This window comes from Apodemus sylvaticus, chromosome 21, assembly GCF_947179515.1.
Source record: "Apodemus sylvaticus chromosome 21, mApoSyl1.1, whole genome shotgun sequence".
Taxonomy (NCBI): Eukaryota; Metazoa; Chordata; class Mammalia; order Rodentia; family Muridae; genus Apodemus; species Apodemus sylvaticus.
In genome coordinates this window covers 25,209,024-25,232,262 of record NC_067492.1, presented here as the reverse complement: position 1 = coordinate 25,232,262, position 23,239 = coordinate 25,209,024, and the positions used below count along the sequence as shown (strand labels likewise).

Below are 23,239 nucleotides of genomic sequence, written 5' to 3'. Positions count from 1 at the left end.
GGAGCCGCACAGACCGAGAGCGCGCTGGCGACCCCTGCAGGGCAGCCCCCGGTGCGGCAAGACCAAGCTTTGGAATGAACTCAAGCTGACAACCTTACTTAGAAGCGATCTCATTGAATCTTGCTTGATTCTTAATAAGTGAGGCGAGGAAACTACAGCTCAGAAGTTTAAAAGACAATGGGCTGGGATGTAGTTAAGCATGAAGGAAGATCCACAAAAAAATGACTGGACATAGATTTGCCTGCCTGTCATACCAGCAATGGGAAGCTGGGGGGAGGGAGGGGCGGGGATCAGAAGTTCAAGGTCTTAGACTACTTGACAAATTTAAGTTGAGCATGAGCTATGTGAGACCCTGCTTCAAAAAGCTTAACTTAAACATGGTTGGACATAGCCGGGCAGTGGTGGCGCATGACTGTAGTGTAATCCCAGCACTCTGGGAGGCAGAGGCAGGCGAATTTCTGAGTTCGAGGCCAGCCTAGTCTACAGAGTGAGTTCCAGGACAGCCAGGACTATAAAGAGAAACCCGGTCTCGAAAAAACCAAATCCAAATATATATATATTGGACGTGGTGTCACACGCCTTTAATCCCAGCATTCTGAGGCAGAGGCAGGAGGATCTCTATAAATTTGAAGCCATTCTGGTCTACATAGCAAGTTCTAGGGTAGCCAGGGCTACATAATGAGACCCCTGTGTGCTGGCTAGTGTGTCTGAGTCATGGGAGAAGAAGGAGCCTTAATTGAGGAGATGCCTCCATGGAATCCAGCATTTTCTCAGTGATTAGTGGGAGAGGGTGCCATGCCTGGGCTGGCTAAGCAAGCCAGTAAGCAGGACCCCCTCAGTGGCCTCTGCATCAGTTCCTGCCCCCAGGTTTTAGCTCTCTTGAGATCCTGTCCTGACTTCTTCCAATAATGGATTATGATCTGGAAGTGTAAGCTGAAATAAGCTCTTTCCTTCCCAACTTGTTTTTTTTTTTGGTCATAGTATTTCATAACAGCAATAACCCTAAGATGCCCTGTCTCAAAACAGCCCCAAGACCCAGTTCTATCCTGCCACCTCCAATCATTATTTTTTTAAATATTTATTTATTTTATGTATATGAGCACACTGTAGCTGTACTGATGGTTGTGAGCTATCATGTGGTTGCTGGGAATTGAATTCAGGACCTCTGCTCAGTCCAGCCCAAAGATTTATTATATCTAAGTACACTGTAGCTGTCTTGAGACACTCCAGAAGAGAGCATCAGATCTCATTACAGATGGTTGTGAGCCACCGTGTGGTTGCTGGGATTTGAACTCAGGACCTTCAGGAGAGCAGTCAGTGCTCTTAACCAGAGCCATCTCTCCAGCCCCTACTCTTTTTAGTTCTTGCTTTTATTGTGTATAGATGCTTTGTCTGCATGTATATCTGTCTACTATGTGTATGCAATGGCTGTGGAGTGCAGAAGTATGTAACCTCTTGTAAGTGGAATTACAGATGGTTGTGAGCCACCCTGTGGGTACTGGGAATTGAACCCAGGTCCTTTGGAAGAGTATTAGTCCTCTTAACCACTGAGCCATCTCTCAAGCTCATTATTCTTAAACTATTATATAATAATGAACTTGGCTTAATTTTCAGGATGCTCATTGAAAGTTGGTCACAAATCTTCAGAATGCTGTTTTTTCGTCTCTTCCTTTTCTAGACTTTAACTGAGAATTCTTACCTCCACAGTTAACAATACTTTTGGATTTGCTTTACCAATTTTGTTGTTGTTGTTTGACACAGGGTTTCTCTGTGTAGCCCTTGCTATCCTGGAACTCACTTTGTAGGCAAGGCTGGCCTTGAACTCAGAGATCTGCTTGCCTTTGCCTCTGGAGTACTGGGAGTGCCACCACTGTCCTGCAAGGTTTTTGTTTTCTGGGTTTTTTAAATGCTATTTTTGAGACAGTCAATATTTCACATCAGAACCAGCAACTGTAACTGCTTTTCTTCAGTGCAGAAGGGAGTGGGGAGACTGGATGTAAAGGGGTAGAAGTAATGGAGAAAAGAAAGACAGGCTTGTGCTTATCAGGGGTAACTAGGCATGGTCTCTACCTAAGAACTCTTGCTGTTCTCGACAGAAGTAGAGTAACTTTATGAGGTGTTGATAAATACCATAAGCAAACGTGATATGGCAGGAGGTGCAATCACCTAAGTAGGTTTCAGTTGAAAAGGACAGTGTTTCTGGCTCAGCCCAAAATTAGCAGCATAAATTACAGGATCCGACAATGGGCATGTGGTTTATCAACCTGAATGTGAATTGGAAAAAGAAAGCTGGAAATGAAGAGCAGGCAATATTGGAAGTCATCAAAGGATAAGCAGTATATGAGTCTTCACAGGATACTAGAGTTGAAAACTCAGCCAGTGAGCTAAATCACCACCAGGACCACCAGCCCAGGGATGGCTGGGCCCTTTCCCATTGATCACTAATTGAGAAAATACCTTACATCTGGATCTCATGGAGGAATTTCCTCAAGTGAGGTTTCTTCCCCTCTGATGATTCTAGTTGACACACAAATTCTCTAATGTGACCAGTTCCAAAAGGAGAAGACAGACAGCAGCAGATGTAAATGCATATTGTAGCTTTCTTTTCTTGCAGGACTCTCAGTGGGGAGGATGGTGCAGACATTGGGAATGCAAATCTCAACAGAGAATCTGACAATTCATAACAAAAGAAGGTAAAAATAAAGGCTGGCTGATGGCACTGAAGCTTGTTAAAGACCAACCGCCCAGTGTGGTGGCACATGTCTATAGCCCTAGCAGTGGGCAGATCAAGAGAGGAAGAGTTTGAATTCAAGGCCGGTCTGGTCAGCATGAGACCATGTCTGAAAAACAAAGAAGAGGCTGGCCTGAGGTGGACAGAAGGGCTACCAGAGATGCTAGAGCTGCCACAGCCAATTCAGTTACCTTCTGTGACTTAGGAAAGTGCAGCAGCACAGAAATAGCAGTGTTTCTAAAAATACTGGATGACAAACAGCACAGACTAAATCTAACTAAATCAGAAATTTAACAGGAGCTCTTAAAGTCCTATAGTAGGGATTAACAATGAGACCATACCATGGGCTGGAGACTCACTTGACAGAGTGTGGTACACAGTTGTTTCTTGCATCTCATAAACTGGGTGTGGTGGTAGAAACCTGTAATCCCAACACCTGTGACGCTAAGGGAGGAAGATAATAGTTCAAAACCAGCCTGGGTTACATAGTGAGAGACTGTCTCAAAAACAAACTAAGGCTGGTGCTGTGACTCAGTGGTGACTAGCAAACACAGTGTTCTAGGGCCAAGCCCCAGATCTGTGTATGTATACCATACACATAATAAATCAGTAAGTAAAACCAGACGTCATTCTAAGCTATATGCTGAGTGCAAGGTCAGCCTGGGTTACATAAGATGGTATTACAAACAAACCCAACAGGATAGGATTTATTTCAAAATTACCCCAATTCTAATGTAAAACGTTTTAACTATATTAAGTATAATTGGAAAGTTGGTCCCAGAGAATGTCAAAAAACATCAAAATTAGGTTCATAAAAGTGCATGTAGCAGAGAACTTGAGTCCCTTCTCAGGCCATACATTACGAACAGACAATAATAGATCCAGCAGTGACTACACTCACCAGAGGATATGACCCTGTTTTGCCAAAGCATGAAGCAGCTGAGGCTCATTAGCATAAAGGGGAAAGACAGAAGAGCAGGAGGGAGAAGTGGGAGATGTGGTCAACCGCCTAAAGCAAAGGGCCAGAAAGATGGCGTGGTGAGCAAAGGCACCAGGATGCTTACTGGTCACGCGTGCCCTGTGGCACTCCTGTGCCCATATACATAATAAATCAACACAGTGCAATGAATAAGTAAAGCAGTAAACATAGTAGAGAGAGAAGAATCGGATCACAGAATGAGTTGAGTGCTAATACAACTTCATAATGAACCTTCAGAAGGGGAGCCATGGCAAGGCTGTGGTGACAAGCGAGCGAGGGAGTGAGCACCTTGAACCCCAGCACTAGGGATGCAGAGGTGGACCAATCTTTGTGAGTTCATGACCACCCTGGTCTATGGAGCAAGTTTCAGAACAGCCAAAGCTACACAGAGAAACCGTCTAGAAGGAAGAAAAGAGGAGGAATCATTTCAATTAACAAAATGCCAACCATTTATTTGTTGGGTGAAAGCCTTAACTGAACAGCTTGAGAAACCTTTTTCAGTTCTAAGGTAGACTTTGACACTAGACAAAAAAACTGAGATGCAATGTCTCCTACAGTATTTGTGGCAATATAATGTCAAGTGATGTTTAAAGGCTGGTCTTTTTTCTTCTGATCTATGGCCTTTGACCTTAAGGAAAAGAAAAAAACATACTATATTTGGCCTAATGGAGGGATTCTAATTTCCACACTGAAAATGTACTTGCTTTATAAATTATTGTACTGTTTTGAAGAGTTTATATCACAAAAATCATTTAACTTAAACTATTTCTGTTTCGTCATTCCCTGTCTCACAAGAGTTAGGGAGAATTTTTAACATATTGTATTTTCTAAAAAATCTATTTTAAGCTGGGGGGGGGGGGTGGCGGCACATGCTTTTAATCCCAGCGCTTGGGAGGCAGAGGCAGGTGGATTTCTGAGTTCGAGGACAGACTGGTCTACAGAGTCTTCCAGGATAGCCAGGGCTACACAGAGAAACCCTGTCTTGGAGAAAAAAAAAAAAGAAATCTATTTTAAGAGTCCAAAGGACTGAATCTCTTCAGTCACAGGGTTGTACAGTCGGGGCCTTTGATCAGCTTGTGGTATTTGTGAGCAAGGTCTACAGCCCTCCGTCCTTTCTGAAAGGGGAAAGACCACAAAATTGAATTCCAGTGATTTCCCATTTTTTTAACTCCATGGAAAAGATACTTTACTTCTTCTTTGGTAAAGTTTTTACGAGTTCTTCTTTTTTCTGTAATGAATGAATTATAGGATATATTAATACTTTCTGAAATAAGAAATCTTAAGACTCAAATAAATGTGTAACTTATTCTAGGGTTATAAACCACAGAATGAGACAGTTTGATGCCAGGACTTTATCAAATAGAAATTTACTTCCATTTAAAAGACTATTGTTAGGTGGTACTACTGTGACTGTTTTAATATTATAACTTAGTCCACTGAAAATAATATCCACACATATCAATCAAAAAGTAAGTTTATAAACACTAGATTTTGATGCAGCACTGCTGTGGGGACCACGGCTTACTGATCTTACAGATACAGTCTTCTCAAACTCTCCAAAACTTCACAGAGAAGAAAACCAACATGTTATTTTGAATACCAGTTTTCATTGCTTTTAAGAATAAGAGTTTTCTGTCATTCACTAAAAAAAAAACCACACATATTATCTGTAAGGCTGCTCAGCTTATCAAAATGTAAAAACAAAACAGGTCACATAATGGTAAAAGAAGTTTGTAGGTTTTCTCCTTTTTGTTTTTTGAGACAGGCTTTTCCTATGCAGCCTGGGTTTGCCTTGAACTCACTATGTAGTCCACGATGGCCTGGAACTGGGGATCTTCTTTCCTTAGCCTCTGGAATGCTGGTATTTAAGGCATGTGCTTCCAAATCTGGAAGGTTTTCACTATCTGGTTTTTGATGAACAATTTCTATAATGGAAAGAATACACCACTGGTAAATAGTTATTTCAATTATCTTCTGATGATTATTACTAGGAAAGAGTTTTATTATTACTGTCTATATGCGCTATATCTGGACATACCCATGCCATAGGCATGCATGTTGAGGTTGAGACAACCTTGAAGAGTCAGTGTTTTTTCTTCAGGTAAATATGGGCTCTGAGGATCAAACCCAGGCAATGAGGCTTAGCTGCAAGTGCTTCTGCTGCTGGTCTAGTTCTCCAGGCCCAGGAGATAGGTTCCTCCAGGTCTGTGTTCATGAATGACTTGTATGGCATTGTAGGCGGATGCAGAGAGAAGTGCGCTTGCATTTCTGCTTGAGACTGCTACTTACTTTAGGAGGATGGATGTAGAAGGAATTGTTCTATAAAATTTCACCATTACAAGACAAGACTGCTAGCTATCTGTCCACCCCAGTAAGGTAAGTGTGAATGTGAACAAAGAGAATACCTTCCCAGTAGGAGCTGAGAAGTCGGTGTTATTATTTAGTAGTTAGTATTTAAAATGCAAACTCTCCCAAAAAGGGAGAGGCTTCTGAGTAGCTGAGTTAGCACAGTATTCCCCAGGCTCAGAATAGTATCTCAAAGATAGTAGGCAACCATCAATATTTATTAAGGGAGGTTATTATTGATAAAACCATCTCAAAATCTGTGTATGAAATTACTCCTTATTTGGGGAATGCTGGAAAATTGTGACTATTCAAGTTTCTTTGAAACTTCAGCTGATAAATGTAATCTTCTTGTAATCAGAACTGGGTAGGCTATAACTTTTAGAAGGCAGAGGCCATAAACTTGTTATTAAAGCCCCGCATTTTCACTAAGGCTGCCATTTCCCTGACTTACAAATTCTACAGTAGAGGACTGAGTAGCTTTGAGGAAGACTCTGAACTTCAAGACTTCACTCCATGGCCTTTTGAGTGTAATTTTAAAACATTTTGTTATTATTATATCATCATTTTATTACCATTATGTTTTCAGAAAGTCTCCTTGTGTTGCTCACCCTTGCCCCAAGCTGGTGAGTCTTATGCCACAGCTTCCCTAGTGCTGGGGTTAGAGGCATGAGTCACACCACCCAGCTCAGCGCTATTCTTATTCTATGTGTTGCAGAAGAAAATGAGCAACAAGGCTCGATTTAAAAAATATTAAGGATAAATTTATACTTCCTCAAAACACTCTTGCAAACTCTAACAGAGCAGGCCAAATTATCAACTGCTTATTTTTAGTTAACTAAGTCTAACCTATAAAAATTAGTATTTGGTATTTAAGCTGAATGTCATTTAATAGTATTTAGGATCATCCTGTATAATTAGTGCATAACCATAATTATGCCCATTTTTATGAGGCTCATTGATTATTTTCAATGTAAATTAATTATAGACTAATTTTTAGTTGTTATATATTTGTTTGAAGACACATTGCTAGGAAAAAATCTATTAATTTTCTGTCAGGTCCTTGCCAAGAACAAATTTCTTTCTCTTTTGGTTAATACTAAGTTTCTCTGTATGATAGCCCTGGCTGTCCTGAAACTCACTTTGTAGACCAGGCTGGCCTTGAACTCACAGAGATCTGCCTGCCTCTGCCTCCCAAGTGCTGAGGTGTAAGGCATGCGCCACCATGCCTAGATTAAGAACAAAATTTCTAAGTGCAACACATTTGTATGGGACAAAATTCCCAATTTGTAACAGATACTACAGCAATAATACTTGGAAATGTTACTTGGAAAAATATGTGTTTCATGTCAGCAATAGTGCTCCATAACTGTTATCCCAGAACTTGGGAGACTGAGGTATGCAATATTTAAAAGAGTGGCATTGTACTTAATTTTAATTTACATAAATAATTTTTTGTTCATTTTATGTATGTATTATGTATGTATGTATGTATGTATTTACTTACTTACTTACTTACTTTGAGATAGGATCTTGCTATGTGCCCTGGCTAGCTTGGAACTTGCTATGTAGACCATGCTGGTCTTGAACTTCATGCCTTTGCCTCCTTGGGAACTGGGATTATGGGCACACAGCACCACCCCTGGTTCTACATGCAGAATGTTTTAAAAAGACTTATCTGTATATATATTTGTGCAAGCATATGTATATGTGTGAGCCTACGTAAGTTTTTCTGCATCAAATGAGTGCAGGTGCCTTCTGAGGCAGAGGACATCACATTCCCCAGAACTTGAGTTACAGGTGGTCATGAGCTATCTCACATGTCTGCTGGGAAACCTAGGTCCTTTGCAAGAGCAGTAAGCACTCTCATCTGTTGAGCTACTTCTCCAACTCCATGAAGAGCTCTTCATGTAGAAAAAGACTCAAGATCTATAAAGTAAATTTTAAGTAGCTTTCCAGGTTTGACAGTGAAAGTAACCAAAAACAGTCAAGTAAGAGAAAAATGCTTGCTAGATATACCGAGTCTAAAACTCTGTTGTTATTCTGTAATAAACAACAGAATAGTTCCTCTAATATTACCAATTTCCAGATGATGATAACAAGTAATGGACCCCACTGCCATATTCTTAATCTGAAGGTATTAGCTTACTAGACAAGAAGAATATAATAATGCTCTTGAAATCTCTTTGATAAACTGGATCTGATGTACAGAGTTAGTTCCAGAACAGCCAAGGGAACAGAGAGAAACAAAAAAAAAACATTTCTAAAAACTAACTTATTAAAATTTCTGTTTTTAAACAGGAAATTAAGATGTATTCCATTTGACTCTTCAACTTTTGTAATTTAAAATACTATAGTTATATCAATAGAAAGAAGCCTTCTGTAAAGTCTGAGGTACTTGTACATAGAATACCTTGGCTTGAAACTTGAACCAGAAGATATAGTATTTCTAGATGTCTTGCATTTGAATCAAAGTTCAAACCAGCTGATTTTACCAGCTGGTTAACATAATTAAGGGAAATAACAGCTATAAAACAACATACATATAGCAGATATTTAATAAATGTCAGGGAGGGAGGGAAAGAGGGAGAGAGAGAGGGAGGGAGAGAGAGAGAGAGCGCACGCTAGCTCAGCTGTTAAAAGCACCAGAGGATTAGGGTTCAAACCCAACACACACATGGAAGCTTATAACTGTCTACAACTCCAATTTCAGATGATCTAATGTCCTCTTTTGGCCTCGATAGATATTGCACACACATGTAGCTGAGAGGGGGTGGGGGAAGGGAAGGGAAAGGAGAGAAGAGGAGGACAGGAGAGGAGAGAGGGAGGGAGGGGGAGGAGAGAGAGAGGGAGAGAGGGAGAGGGAGAGAGAGAGAGAGAGAGAGAGAGAGAGAGAGAGAGAGAGAGAGAGAGAGAGAGAGAGATCAGTTTCCTAGAGTTCCTTCCCCAAGGTGGCAGGCAGTAAGCAAACAAACACCATGAAGGAAGGGAGAGGGTGTCTCTTTTCAGTAGGTATAATATCATATAAGCCAAGGGTTATTGTTTTAAGTAGTTAATTCAGCTGTTCTCTTCTTTTTAGGAATATGTAAATTTTAAACTTATCAAAAATTAAATATCGAGGCAGTGGTGGTACACACCTTTAATCCCAGAACTTGGGAGGCAGAGGCAGGTGGATTTCTGAGTTTGAGGCCAGTCTGGTTTACAGAGTTCCACAATAGCCAGGGCTACAGAGAAACCCTGCCTCAAAAAAAAATTAAAATTAAATATATTTACTTAGTTCTTCAGAGGCAGCAGATTCTTTACTAAGTTGTCTTCTTCTACAGGGAGTCAGCAAAATTTCTGAAAAATATAGAAAACATTTAGTATACTTAAATAGTAATTTAAGTAATTACATATCCATTGTTAGTTGATACTGATTACTCTCTTCTAGTAGGAATCCTTATTGAACTATAAATAATGTTGTTTATCATATTTCTTATTCTATACGACTGTCTGGCCTCCATATCTATACCACATTTGTGCCTGGTGGGTGTAGCAGCGTGAGGACGGCTTCCCTGAAACAGGTGGATTCCCTGAACCTGAAACAGATGGTTGTGAGCCACCATGCAGGTACTGGAATTGAACCTGGGTCATCTGCAAGATCAGCACGTGTTTTTAACTGCTGAGCCATCTCCCTAGCCCCATCTCTTTTTTGTTTTGTTGGTTTTTTTGGTTTTCAAGACACTGTTTCTCAATTTAGCCCTGGCTGTCCAAGACTGTAAACCAGGCTGGCCTGCCTGCTTTTGCCTTCTGAGTGCTGAGATAAGGCATGTGCCACTACACCCAAAGGCTGAGAATATGGGTATGTGCTACCATGGTAAGTTTAGGAAGAATTTTTAAGCAACTACAGAGCTAAATATACTTTAGAACATCTTTTAGCTAGGTTTTTCCTTTCAACATTACTTTATACCCTAGTCAACAAACTTAATATTTTAGTTCAAAATGTATAGCCATAATTCAGTTAAAGTTGCTGAGTGAATTACTTTTTGCACAGATAAATGCTTTCCTTAGTTCATTTTTATATTTGTCTTCAGCTTCCATAACGACCTTATGATGATCACATTGGTATGCACAAGAGTGCAAAAGCTTGCTAAAATTTCGGCTGTTGAGGCGTTTTTTTATGCAACCTAAAAGAAAACAAATTAAGTTGATACATAGATGTTACAAAAGGTATATACTAATAATTGTGAAATCAGATAACATATATGATGATAAACTAAATTAGGAGTTTATAAGTATTTCAAGAAACACAACGGCAACCCAGAGAGTAAAGAAAATAAATACAAAGAAGTGTTGGGGCAGAGGTGTGAACAATTACGGCCACACAGAAAAGAAGCATCCAACCTGCTGTGGTGACAAACACATACAAACCCTAAGTACTTAGAAGGCAAGGGCAGGAACACAGGAGGTTTGCAAGTTCAAGGCAGTTTTGTGAAACCTATCTCAAAATAAATAAATAAATAAATAAATAAATAAATAAATAAATAAATAAATAAAAAGGCTGCTCCACGTCAGTGTACAGTGCTCATCTAGCACATGCGAAGGCCTGGGTTCAACTCCCAGTACTGAAAAAAGAAAAGGAAAGAGCTAACTAAGGATTATCTCAGTTGGTAGACTATTTGCCTAAAGTGCATAAAACCCTGAATTAAATCCCAAGCACAACATAACTGAGCACACGTTGTAATCCCAGCATTTAGGAAGCAGAGGCAGGAAGGTCAGTTCTTGGCTATCCTTGCTTACATAGTGAACTGGAGGCCAGTCTGGACTACATGAGACTCTGTCTCCAATAGATAGAAAAGAGAACGAAACAAAAGCCTCTACCCTGGTCTGGTTTTGAGCCACTGAGCCATTGAATGCTTGGTCCCTAGCTAGCAGTGCTCTTTGAGACTGTTCGGGAAGTGTGTCACTGGAAGTGAGCTTTGAGAATGTTTCCAGTGCATGCTCTCTGCTTCCTTCCTGTGGTTCAAGATGTGAGCTCTGAGCTCATGCTCTGGACATTCCTTCTGTAAGTTGCCTTGGTGTTTTATCACAGCAACAAAAAAGTAATACAGACACAACCTTTATGCTCAATCATTTTTTTTCTGTTTTCTCTGACATTATTATGGAACACTTTAAAAACCTAAAGAAAGGGCAGAGTACAACAAACATCTATGCATACTTTCCCCAGTTTTATACCTATTAAATCATAGAAAGTCAAATTTTATTGACATCTCTCCCATTCTAATATATGAGGACAATGGGATTTGTATTAAAATATTATGCCATTATACATCTCTAATGTAAGGACTCTGCTTTTTAAATATTTAAAACTGCCACTTAAGAAAATAATACTTTAATCTAAATACAGTGCCTGTCTTGGTTGGGGCTTCTATTGCTGTGAAGAGACACCATGAGCACAGCAACTCTTGTAAAGGAAAACATTTAATTGGGGCTGGTTTATAGGTTCAAAAGTTTAGTCCATGACATTATTGTCATGGTAAGAAGCATGGCAGCACACAGGCCGACATGGTGCTGGAGAAGGAGGCAAGAGTCCTCATTTGTGTTGAGATTACAGCCAAGCATTATCAACCTTAGCTCAGCAGGCAGCAGTGTGGTAGTTTGAATAGGAATTTGAATGCATACATGTTGAGGTAGGTAAACATGTACTTGTATGTGAGTATATGCATGTGGAAGCAAAAGGTCGACTTGAATTGTTATTCCTCAGGAGCCATCTTCCAACATTCATTTATTCATTTGTTTATTTGGAAGAAAAGTCTAGGACCTGGGGGAAATTACAAATATATGCCAACTTGAGACCCAACCCATGGAAAAGCATCAATCCCTGACACTATTAACGATACTCTGTTATGCTTACAGATAGGAGTCAAACATAACTCTCCTCTGAAAGGCTCCACCCAGCAACTGACTCAGACAGATGCAGACAGCCATAGCCAAACAGTGAATGGAGCTTGACTAGGAGGAAGGACTGCGGCCCCTAAGGGGATAGGAACTCCACTGAAGACCAACAGAGTCAACTAACCTGGACCCTTGGGGCTCTCAGAGTCTGAACCACCAACCAAAGAACATACATGGGCCAGACCTAGGCCTCCACACACATAAATAGCAGATGTGCAGCTTGGTCTTCATGTGGGTACCAAATAACTGGAGCAGGGGCTACCCCAAAAACTGTTGCCTGTACATGGGATATGTTCTTCTAGCTGGGCTGCTTTGTCTGGCCTTAGTGGGAGAGGAAGCACCTAACCTTGAAGAGACTTGAAGTGCTAGGGTAGGGGGGGGACCCGGGGGTGGGGCCCAGCTGTCCAGAGGAGAAGGGGGGATGAGGGAAGAATTGAGGGAAGGGGTGACCAGGAGGGGGACAGTGAACAGGATGTAAAGTGAATAAGTAAATAAGTTAAACAACAACAAGAACAAAACCCCAAGTATGTGTCAGCTTTTTACATGGCTGCAGAGATAGAAATAAGTTCTGCAGGCTTGGTAGGCAAGTACTTTACCAATTAGCTATTTCCCTTCTCTCTCCTCTCTCCCTTCATTCCTGTCTCTCATATTCAGATAGACCAGTGAGTCAAGAAATGACAGACATTGTGTACATTTATTAGCAATGACACATATAATGGTTTAAATGAGAAGGTTCTCCATAGGTTTATATGTTTGAACGCCTGCCTGGTCTCCAGTTAGTCAGCTGTTTGGGAAGGATCAGAAAGTGTAGCCTTGCTGGAAGAGGTGTGTCACTGGCAGTGGGATTTTTGAGGTTTTAAACCAGGCACAGTCTTTTGTCTTTGTTTCTCTGTCTCGGTATGTCTGACTCTTTCTCTCTGCCTAGTTGCTATGTATAAGAATGTAAAGTTCTCAGCTATTGCTTCAGCACCATGCTTGCAGGCCGCCATGCTTCCTGCCATGATGATCATGGATAAGTCCTCAATTGAATCCTTTCTTTCATAAGAGGTACCTTGGTCATGGTATTTCTTCACAGCAAATATAACAGCAACTGAGCACGATTCTTAATTTTGTAATAAGCCTAGATACTATCACACTCATTTCCTTTCCACACTAATATTTCATGTGGTCCTTACTTTTTAATCACAAAAATTTCTAAAACCTAGCTTCATAAGAATCAGAGCTGGGTGGTTTTAATCTCAACACTCAGGAGGCAGAGGCAGACAGATCTCTGAGTTCAAGGCTAGCCTGGTCTACAGAAACAGTTCTTGGACAGTCAGTGCTACACAGAAAAACCATATCTCAAAACAAAACAACAACAAAAGAATATGTTATCAGGAAAGGCACAATGTTATACACCAACAGTCCTGGCTTCTTGGGAGGGGGAGCTAAGCCAGGAGGATCACTTAAGCCCATAAATTCCCAGGCCAGCCTAGGTTTTTTATAAATACCTCAGCTTTCAAAAACAAAACCCAAAATTTTATCAAGTGTCATTAATATGATGAATGTGGTACAATGTAATGCTTCAGTGTTGAAACTGTGATCTACCTTGAGTTAGAAGTATGGTGTACCATACACTACTACCTCCAACATCAAAATAACAGGAAATAACAATCACTGGTCAACATCAATGGACTCAATTCCCCCAGTAAAAACATACAGGCTAACATAATGGATGCACATACAGAATCCATTATTCTGCTATATACAAGACACACATCTCAGACATTATTTCAGAATAAAGAGCTAGAAAAAGCTTTTCCTATTTGGTTTTCCAAGCAAATAGACCTAAGAAACAAGCTAGAGTAGTCATTCTAATATCCATAACTAAAATCAAAAGAGTTGGGGAAGGACATTTCATGTACATCAAAGGAAAAATCCACCAAGAAGACATCTCGATTCTGAACATCTCTCCCAAATGCAAGGGGACCCACATTTGTAAAAGAAACACTACTAAAGCTTAAGTCACACATTAATAGTAATAACATGATAAAAAGTGATAAATGGGCTCAGAAAGAAGTTATGGAGACAATAACCTTCATAATAGCAAAAAATAATATAAAATATCTTGGTTTAACTCTAACCAAGCAAGTGAAAGACCTCTATGACACAAACCTCAAGTCTCCGAAGAAAAAAGTGAGGAGATTTAGAAGATGGAAAGATCTTCCATGCTCCTGGATTGGTAGGATTAACAATAGTGAAAATGGCCATTTTATCAAAAGCAATCTACAGATTCAATGCAATCCCTATCAATATTCCAACAAAATTCTCTACAGACCTTGAAAGAACAATCCTCAGCTTCATATGGAAAAACAAAACAAAACAAAAAACCCAGGATAGTTAAAACAATCTTAAACAATAAAAAGAACTTCTGGAGGAACCACTATATCTGACTTCAAGCTGTACTACAGAGCAATAGTAATAAAAACTACAGCCGGGTGGTGGTGGCGCACACCTGTAATCCCAGCACTCTGGGAGGCAGAGGCAGGCAGATTTCTGAGTTCGCTACAGCGTGAGTTTCAGGACAGCCAGGGCTACACAGAGAAACCCTGTCTCGAAAAAACCAAATAAAAAACAAAAACAAAAACAAAAAAGCCAAAAACAAACAAACAAAAAACCCCCAAAACAAAAAACTACATGGTATTGGTAACAGACAGGTTGTTCAATGGAATCAAATTGAATACCCAGAAATAAACTCACACAACCTATGAACACTTGATTTTTGACAAAGAACCCCAAAACATACAATGGACAAAAGAAAGCATCTTCAATAGTGATAGTCCAACTGATGTCTGCAAGTAGAAGAATTCAAATATATCCAAACTCATCACTCTGCACAAACCTCAAGTCCAAGTGTATCAAATACAACATAAAACCAGATACACTAAATCTAATAGAAGAGAAAGTGGAAAATAGCCTTGAACACATTGGTACAGGAGACAATTTCCTGAACAGAACACCAATGGTTCAGGCTCTAAGATCAACAATTGATAAATGGGACCTCATGAAACTGAAAATCTTCTGTAAGGCACAAATGATTCATAGGAATACGTGCAAGGAATCTCTCTCTCTCTCTCTCTCTCTCTCTCTCTCTCTCTCCCTCTCTCTCTCTCTCTTCTTCCTTCCTTCCTTCCTCTTAAAAAAAGGAAGGTAGAGTAGAAGAATATTTAAAGGGAAAGCAAATGGTACCAAGTATTTTTTTATTAAGATGAGAAAAAATAAACATGTTTCAGGTAGGAAAATGGATGTAATAGCCCAACCTATCTACCTAGGTATTTTGCAATGAGCTTAAGATGGTACTATTAATATTGTGGAATTTATAAGGAAAGTACAATAATAATCGACATCTATTAGACATCAACAACTTAAATAGCACTTTTAGCACTGAAATATTAAGTTAACCTAGGAGTGGTGGCTCATAGCTGAATCTCAGGCTAGCCTAGGCTATATAGTGGGCTCTAGGCCAGCTTGGATTACAGTGTGATAGCCTGTCCCAAAAGCAGAAAAAAAGAAACTTGAAATTAAACCATTTTTCATATCAATGCTGTCTGTGGTGGTTTGAATAAGAATGGCCCCCACAGCCGGGCGGTGGTGCCGCACGCCTTTAATCTCAGCACTTGGGAGGCAGGGGCAGGTGGATTTCTGAGTTCGAGGCCAGTCTGGTCTACAGAGTGAGTTTCAGGACAGTCAGGGCTATACAGAGAAACTCTATCTCGGGAGTTGGGGGGAAAGAATGGCCCCCACAAGCTCATATAGTTGAACACTTAGTCACAGGGAATGGCACTACTAGAGCAGGATTAAGAGGCATGGCCTTGTTGGAGTAGGTGTACCCTAATTGGAGAAAGTATGCCACTTGGTGGGAGGGGGCTTTGAGGTTTCAAAAGCCCAGTCTCTTTCTCTTTTGGCCTACAGATCAGGATAGACCTCTCAGCTACTGCTCCAGCACCTGCCTGCATGCTGTCCTGCTCCCTCCTCCCCATCATAATGATAATGGACAATATCTCCAAAACTGTAAGCAAGCCACTAATTAAATGCTTTCTTTCACAGGAGTTTCCTTAGTCATGGTGTCTTTTCTAGCAATAGAACTGTAATAAGACACTGACTTTGCATGTTTGTATGTCTGAGAGATGTGGCAGTACAACTACATTGTCTAACTAGACTGGAATTCCTAGGCTCTAATGATCCTTCCTGTGTTAATCTCCTCCCCACCCTTCACTCTGTTTCCTTAGTTTTTTTTGAGACAAGATTTCTCTGTGTGCTGGAACTCACTCTGTAGACAAGGCTGGCCTCAAACTCAGAGACACGCCTACCTCTGCCTGCCAAGTGCTGGGCTTAGTGTTCATCACCACCTCCTAGCTCTGCCTCAATCTCTGAAGTGGCTGGAACACAGGTGTGATGATTTAAGGAAGGGACTGCAGAAAAGAGTTCACAATTATATGAGACAGAAGAAAGAGGACATGGGATTCATATTATGGTTACACATCAGCCTCAGAGTAACAGATACATGTATTCATCCACAACAGAACAGTGATGTTCTGAATATGGAGTAACCAGTTTTTTTCATAAAGCAGGGTGCATTAAAAAGTGAACATGAAAAATGAGAAAGTGGTAGCTTTTGAAGAGAAAGGTTGGAGCCAGTGCAATGAGAACTTACAGAAAATAATCAGTAATGTGACATGACACACTACGAACATTAATAAATTATAAATATAAAACTATTATGGGATACTTAATACCTGTTTAGGGCATAATACAGAGTAAATATTTCTCTACTCTCTGAAAACATACTTATCTTTCATATTTAATGTTATAGGTGGTATTATGATAAAAACAAAGCAATAAATAATAGATATACTAATTATATTTACTCATGTGGGCATAGCCTAATGCAAAACAGAGAACACATCATTCAAAATTTGGACCATCATTTATTCAAAGGAGATGAAATTAAATCACTAAGACAGAAGTGTTATAAATTCTAGTTAACTAATAGCAGATACAGATTCAGTTATAAAATTATTATAATTAAAAAATATTTACCTGGGCACCTATCTTTTAACATTTTGGAACAGCTGTCAGTTGCTTGAAAACCAACTTCTTTATCTATTATCTCTAAACACAATGTAAATGGATCTAAAAAAATCCAAAACATAAGACTTTCTTTAATTGAACAGGTTAGGAATGAATCTTACACATTCTGAAATGTATAAGCTTTATTAAGTCTCAGATTTTCATACATTTTTCCTCAGTACTGCATATCCAGTCATACTAGTGGATAAAGAGAAAGATTCTGGATATTGGTAAGCAGTGATAAAGGTGGGTGTGCCAGAGTTATACAGGCAGATGTATCAATTTACATTTGAGTTTTAGCCATCCACTACCTATTTTCTTAGAAACAAACAAACAAACAAACAGTTTAAATCATACCTGTTTCTTGTACCTGCTGCTTTCTATTTTTGACAGTATGAGTCAGATGTTTAAGGACATGGTCACTAAAAGAAAATGGATACTATGTTACCAGAAGTAAGGATCCTGTGGTGTGGGGAAATTTTAAACAGTAGTATGATTCTCAATGTCCAATTGAGGCAGATGGAGCTGGATCCAAAATCTATTGCTATAATCTGAATATCAAATGCCCCTCTCCAAAGCCCATTATTCAAGCCATGGGCACTACTGGGAGATTTTGAGATCTTCAGGAGTGGCGCCTTGTAGAAGGTTTAAGGTCACCAGGTATACACCCTTGAAGGGAACTGTGTGACTCTAGAGCTTGTCCTATTTCTTCTGTTTCTTATAGTTGGAGCAAACCATGAGGTTTGCACCTGCTATGCTGTGTTGTCCTTGCTAGAGACCCCAAACAAAGGGTACCTAGCCCACCATTACAGACTTATACTTTCAGAAGTATGGGACAAAATAGACCTTTTCCCTTTAGAAGTTAATTGCCTCAAGTGGTTTGCTATAATGCCGTAAGGCTGACCTTCAACAAACTTGGCCAAAGTAGGGTCTGCAATAGTCATAGGAAACAAGACTCCAGAGAGCAAAAGAAAAGAGAAATATTGTAGCACTAACAGAGAGGGCTCCTTTTAAATATTTTTAATTCATTTTTAATAGTCTTTTGTATCCCAGACTGGCCTTAAACTTTTTTTTTTGTATTTTTTTGTTTTTTTGTTTTTGTTTTTGTTTTGTTTTCAAGACAGGGTTTCTCTGTGTAGCCCTGGCTGTCCTGGAACTCACTCTGTAGATCTGTATAACAGTCTGGCCTAGAACTCAGAAATTCACCTGCCTCTGCCTCCCAAATGCTGGGATTAAAGGTGTGCGCCACCACTGCCCGGCTAAACTTGTTCTGTATTAGAAGGTGACTTTGAATTTTTTTTTATCCTTCTGCCTCTACCTCCTGAGTGGTGGGATTAAGCTATGTGTTACCACACCCAATTTTTGTGGTACTGAAGCCTTGAGTTTGATTCCTAGAATATGACAAAATCTGTGTGTGGCAATAGATGAATGGATAACAGCCAGAGTTCTGAAAAAAAAAATACAGGAAAAAACATTTAAAAGAAGAACAGATAGGCTCAATAGGCAGATGCCACTATGCCCAGTTGATATAGTATTGGGACTCAAACCTAGGGCCTTGTGCACATTAGGCAAGCACCTACCAAATGAAGTAAATTGCTAGCTCTGTGTAAATCTATTTGTAGGATGTACAGACAAAAATGTTTAAAATACTCAATAGACACTAAAATAACATTACTAGCTAGGATAGAAACATGGTCAGTCCCAGAGCTAGAGAGATAGCTCTGCAGTTAAGAGCTCTCTGACAGGACTCACATTTGAGTCTCAGCACCCACATGTCAAGTTCACAACTGTCTGCAATCAGTACCAGGGGATCCAGTGCCCTCTTCTGGTCTCTGTAGGCACCAGCACACACATGGCACATAGATACACATGCAGGCAAAACACTCATAAAACAAGTAAATAAGTAAAAAGTAAAAACAGGGCCAATCCAGGAGGGAGGGAGGGAGGGACACACAGAGAGAAATCCTTGGAGCAAAAGGCAAGAAGTGGCCCCAAAACACATTTGAGCATTTTGTAGTCTCCTACCCATGAGAAGTAAGGTTAAAATTACCCCTGAGAATGGTCTTGAAGACAGAACTTCCATACCACACTCCTAAGCCTCCTAATTATCTGAGTTCTGACAAAAGTGTAAATTTTCTTTGGCTTTTTTCTTTTCTCTCTTTCCTTTCCTTTCTTTCTCTTTTCTTTTTCTTTTTTCTTTTCAGACAGTGGTCAAAGCCTAAGCATGCTTCCTCTGACACTCTGGACTTTTTCTCTCTCCTTAAATCCTCCTCCTCTTCCACCACGAAGCTCCTATTGACTCTCTTTGCTCCATCCGAATGCCAGCCTTTGTAGCCCCTAACTCAAAACCTCATAGCTTTCCCTTTCTTCTTCCCCATCTCTCATTCTGGCAGCTGCTGAGATTTGCAGCTTGCCTGACCTGTTTTCCTCTCAAAGTCTAATAAAATTGTCCTAGAACTTGAAGAAAAAAGTCTTGCAAAGGAAGAAAGGAGTAACAATGTACTCCACCTGCCTGATATTCAGTCTCCCCAACAATCAGACAAACTCAAGCACAGCAGCCCTCAGACAAACACAGCAAAGGTTTAAGAGGGAAAGATGCACGTGTGCATTCAACTTGCTACCTGTGAAGGGGAAAGGGCCGTGCTGGAAACAGAATTGGGGGAATTAAGAAACACAGCAGAATGGAGGGCATGCAACTTTAATTCCAGCACTTGGGAGGCAGAGTCAGGAGGAGTTTGAGGCCAGCCTGGTCTATATAGAGTTCCAGGACAGCCAGGGCTACACAGAAAAACCCTGTCTTGCAAACCCAAATTGATTTTCATCATACCCTACTTCCTTCACCACAGTAAATGTTCAAATGAGTATTTGCAATATCACTGACAGGTTCAATGCTTGCATTATTACTCCAAATACAGGGATTTAGTTTAAGTTTTCTTTTGTAAGCATCATCTCTAAAATTCAAATCTGGTTATTGTCTTAGGGTTTCTATTGCTGTGATGAAACACCAGGACTGAAAAGCAAGTTGAGGAGGCAAGGGCTTATTTGGCTTCAACTTCCATGTTGCTGCCCATCACTGAAGGAAGTCAGGACAGGAACTCAAACAGGGCAGGTAACTGGAAGCAGAAGCAGATACAGAGGCCATGTGCTGACTGACACTGGCTTGCTTCACATTACTTGCTCAGCCTGTTTTCTTATAGAGCCCAGGACCACCAGCCCAAGGATGGTACCACCCACAATGGGCTGGACCCTCCCCGATCAATCCCGAATTAAAAAATGCCCTACAGGCTCTCATACAGCCTGATCTTATGAAGATATTTCCTTACCTGAGGTTCCCTCCATTCAGATGACTTTAGCTTGTATCAAGTTGATATAAAACTATCAAGCACAAGTATTTCACTCAATTTAAAGTCTTCAGGAGCTTAGGATATAATTCAATTGGTAGATTGTTTGCATAACATGCTTGAAGCCCTGGTTTTAATCACCAGCACCATTTAAACTGGGGGGTGGGGGATAGCAGTACACACAGGATAAATTCAAAGTCATCCTGGACTATACAGGTAGTTGAAAGGTTGTTGGTCTTATTCTTTTGTTTGTTTGGTTGGTTGTTTTTTAATATTTATATTTAAATTGTTTTATATTTATATTTTTATATTTGATTTATGAGATCTTGTTTCAAAAAAAGAAAATAAAACAAAAAATGTCTTTAGTGGTTCTCCATATCCTGTGAATTAAACCCCAACACCTGAGAACACGCAAAGCCTTTGATAAACTAGCATCCACACACCTTCCTCCAAACTCATCGGTCATTTTTTTTAACTTTAGATCTGGGGCTATATAGCTCAGTTGGTAGAGAATTTACCCAATATCAGCAGATCATGGGTTCAATCCCCAGCACTGCAAAAAACTGGGCATGGTTATCAAATATCAGCACTTGGGAGACAGAGGTAGGAAGATCAAAATTTCAAGGTCACTCACAGCTACATAGCCATCTTGGGATGTAGGAGATCTTGTTTCAGTTTTGTTTCCTCTCACACACATGCTCATGACAAGCAACCCTAATTAAAGGCAGCCAGGCACACAAGCACATAGCACTAAAGCCATGTAAGTGGGAAGGGGACTTATAAGAAAGAAGAAAGGGACTGACAGGAGGAGGAGAGGAATAAGAATATTCTGAGGGGATCATATGATAAAGTACATTTTATATGGATGAAATTGTAAAAGGATAAATACATTTGAAAAAAGGGAAACGGGGGATTTCTACTTTAGGCTCCTCCCAATACCATGTTTAATCACTCCTATATTCACAGAGCTTAACAACATGACACACAATAAATACTCATTGAATAAAAAGCCCTATAATCATTAAACTATACCTTGATTGAGAAACAGAATCCTTTTGGTCAAAAGTTTTTTCTTCGTTTAAGTTTTGAGCACAGCTTGGAGTGGTTTTATGCACAATCCTATTCTGTCCTTTTTCCCTATAGAAAGGATTAACTGGATTTGTGTTCTTTTTCAGAGTCTTCAGTTGGTTTTCATTTGCACAAGCTTTAGACACAAGTTCACTGGGCTCATAGCTGCAAAGCTCTCGAGACTGGTTTGTGTCCTTGTCTTCTGCTCTGGTGCCTCCAATGCTATCTGCACAGAGACGTTTCAGATTGCTCTGTATGTTTACTTTCATAGATGGGGTAGTATCCTTATATTGTCCATTTTGTTGTTTCTCCTACAATATAAGAAATAGCAAGTAAATAATTTCAATACAATCATTTCCTTAATATGCCTTAATTTCCAAATATAAAAACTTTGATTGATAATGTAACACTTATAGTGAGATATAATTTACATTAGGAGGAAAAATTATTTATTTAATGATATTGGGATTCCTGAGAAGCTATGTGGGAAAAATAATGTGGCCACATGATAGTTTCACAACAGTAAAGTAAAAATGAGCCAAATATTTTAAAAATGTTAAATAAAATTATATAGGCTCAGGGAGATAGGCAGGTTGGTAAAGGTGCTTGCTCCCCAGACACACATGGTAGAAGAAGACTAGTTTACACTTACACATGCACACGCGCGCGTACACACACACACTAAAAAAGAAAGTATATCCATTATAAAAGAAAGTACTCTCAAGGGGTAGAAGTCCTTTCCAAATAGTATACACTAATACACCACAAAAGGAAAAACAAGTGTGCTTGGTCACATAAATATCTTTGAAAGATCTCCTAGAGTCCAAGGACAATGAAGGAGAAAGGACTTAGAGGGGAAAAGAGCAAGAATCTAAGCCAATGGCAACCCCCACACAGGAATCATATAAACCACATACTAGACTGTAGAGTAACTCTTAAAATGCCCTGGAAAAAAATCTACCTAAGGAAAAATTCAACAATGGTATGGGCAGCTAAGCAAAGGAGACAAACAGTTCATTGGACAGGAAGCATCTGAAGAACAGACAGATGAATGTCCCTGGCTACAGTGTCCACAGGTATGCATGACTACATAACTTGGCAGTGACTTATTTATTTACTTATTTACTTATTTATTTATGTATTTATTTATTTGAGACAGGCTCTCATTGTGTAGCCCTGGCTAGTTTACAACTTGATATATACATCATACATCAAGCTGACTGCAAACACACAGAGATTCCCCTGCTTCTGCCTCCAGAGTGGAGTTAAAGATGAGCACTACCATTCCCAGCCTTTAAGTTTTTGTTTTATTTATCTCTGTATACATTTTATGATAAAATCTGTATGTATAAGAACATCCTATAAATTACTTTTACATGTCAATGTTCTTAACTGTGGTATTGTAATATCTAATAGTTGTACATAATATTTGTCAATAAATTCATCTTAAAGAACACTACAGAGAAGTTTCCAGTAAAAATGTATTAAACACTTATATTTTACTTTGGTCCTCTACAAAACTTATTGAAGATCAGTTTTCTTTCTTCCTTTTGACTTATTACTACAACAACAACAACTCCTCCTCCTCCTCCTCCTACTACTACTACTACTACTTCTTCTACTACTAGTAGTTTCTAGTACTACTATCATTGTTCTGTTTCTTTTTTTTTAATTTTTTTATTCGATATAATTTATTTACATTTCAAATGATTTCCCCTTTTCTAGCCCCCCACT

At 39.6% G+C, this 23,239-nt stretch overlaps 1 protein-coding gene across 1 annotated transcript in view; it reads right to left on the bottom strand.

Annotated features, from left to right (window-relative positions):
* Positions 1-4,750: 4,750 nt before the first annotated feature.
* The window catches only part of Terb1 (telomere repeat binding bouquet formation protein 1), a 51,006-nt gene continuing 32,517 nt past the window's right edge, over positions 4,751-23,239 (bottom strand). Inside the window, exons 12-18 of the mRNA XM_052167108.1 lie at positions 21,470-21,816; positions 17,454-17,518; positions 17,067-17,159; positions 10,076-10,219; positions 9,327-9,392; positions 5,513-5,635; positions 4,751-4,938 (exon numbers count right to left, since the gene is read on the bottom strand). Of these exons, the coding sequence (XP_052023068.1) occupies positions 4,751-4,938; positions 5,513-5,635; positions 9,327-9,392; positions 10,076-10,219; positions 17,067-17,159; positions 17,454-17,518; positions 21,470-21,816 (1,026 nt within the window). The remainder of the gene's footprint in view (positions 4,939-5,512; positions 5,636-9,326; positions 9,393-10,075; positions 10,220-17,066; positions 17,160-17,453; positions 17,519-21,469; positions 21,817-23,239) is intronic.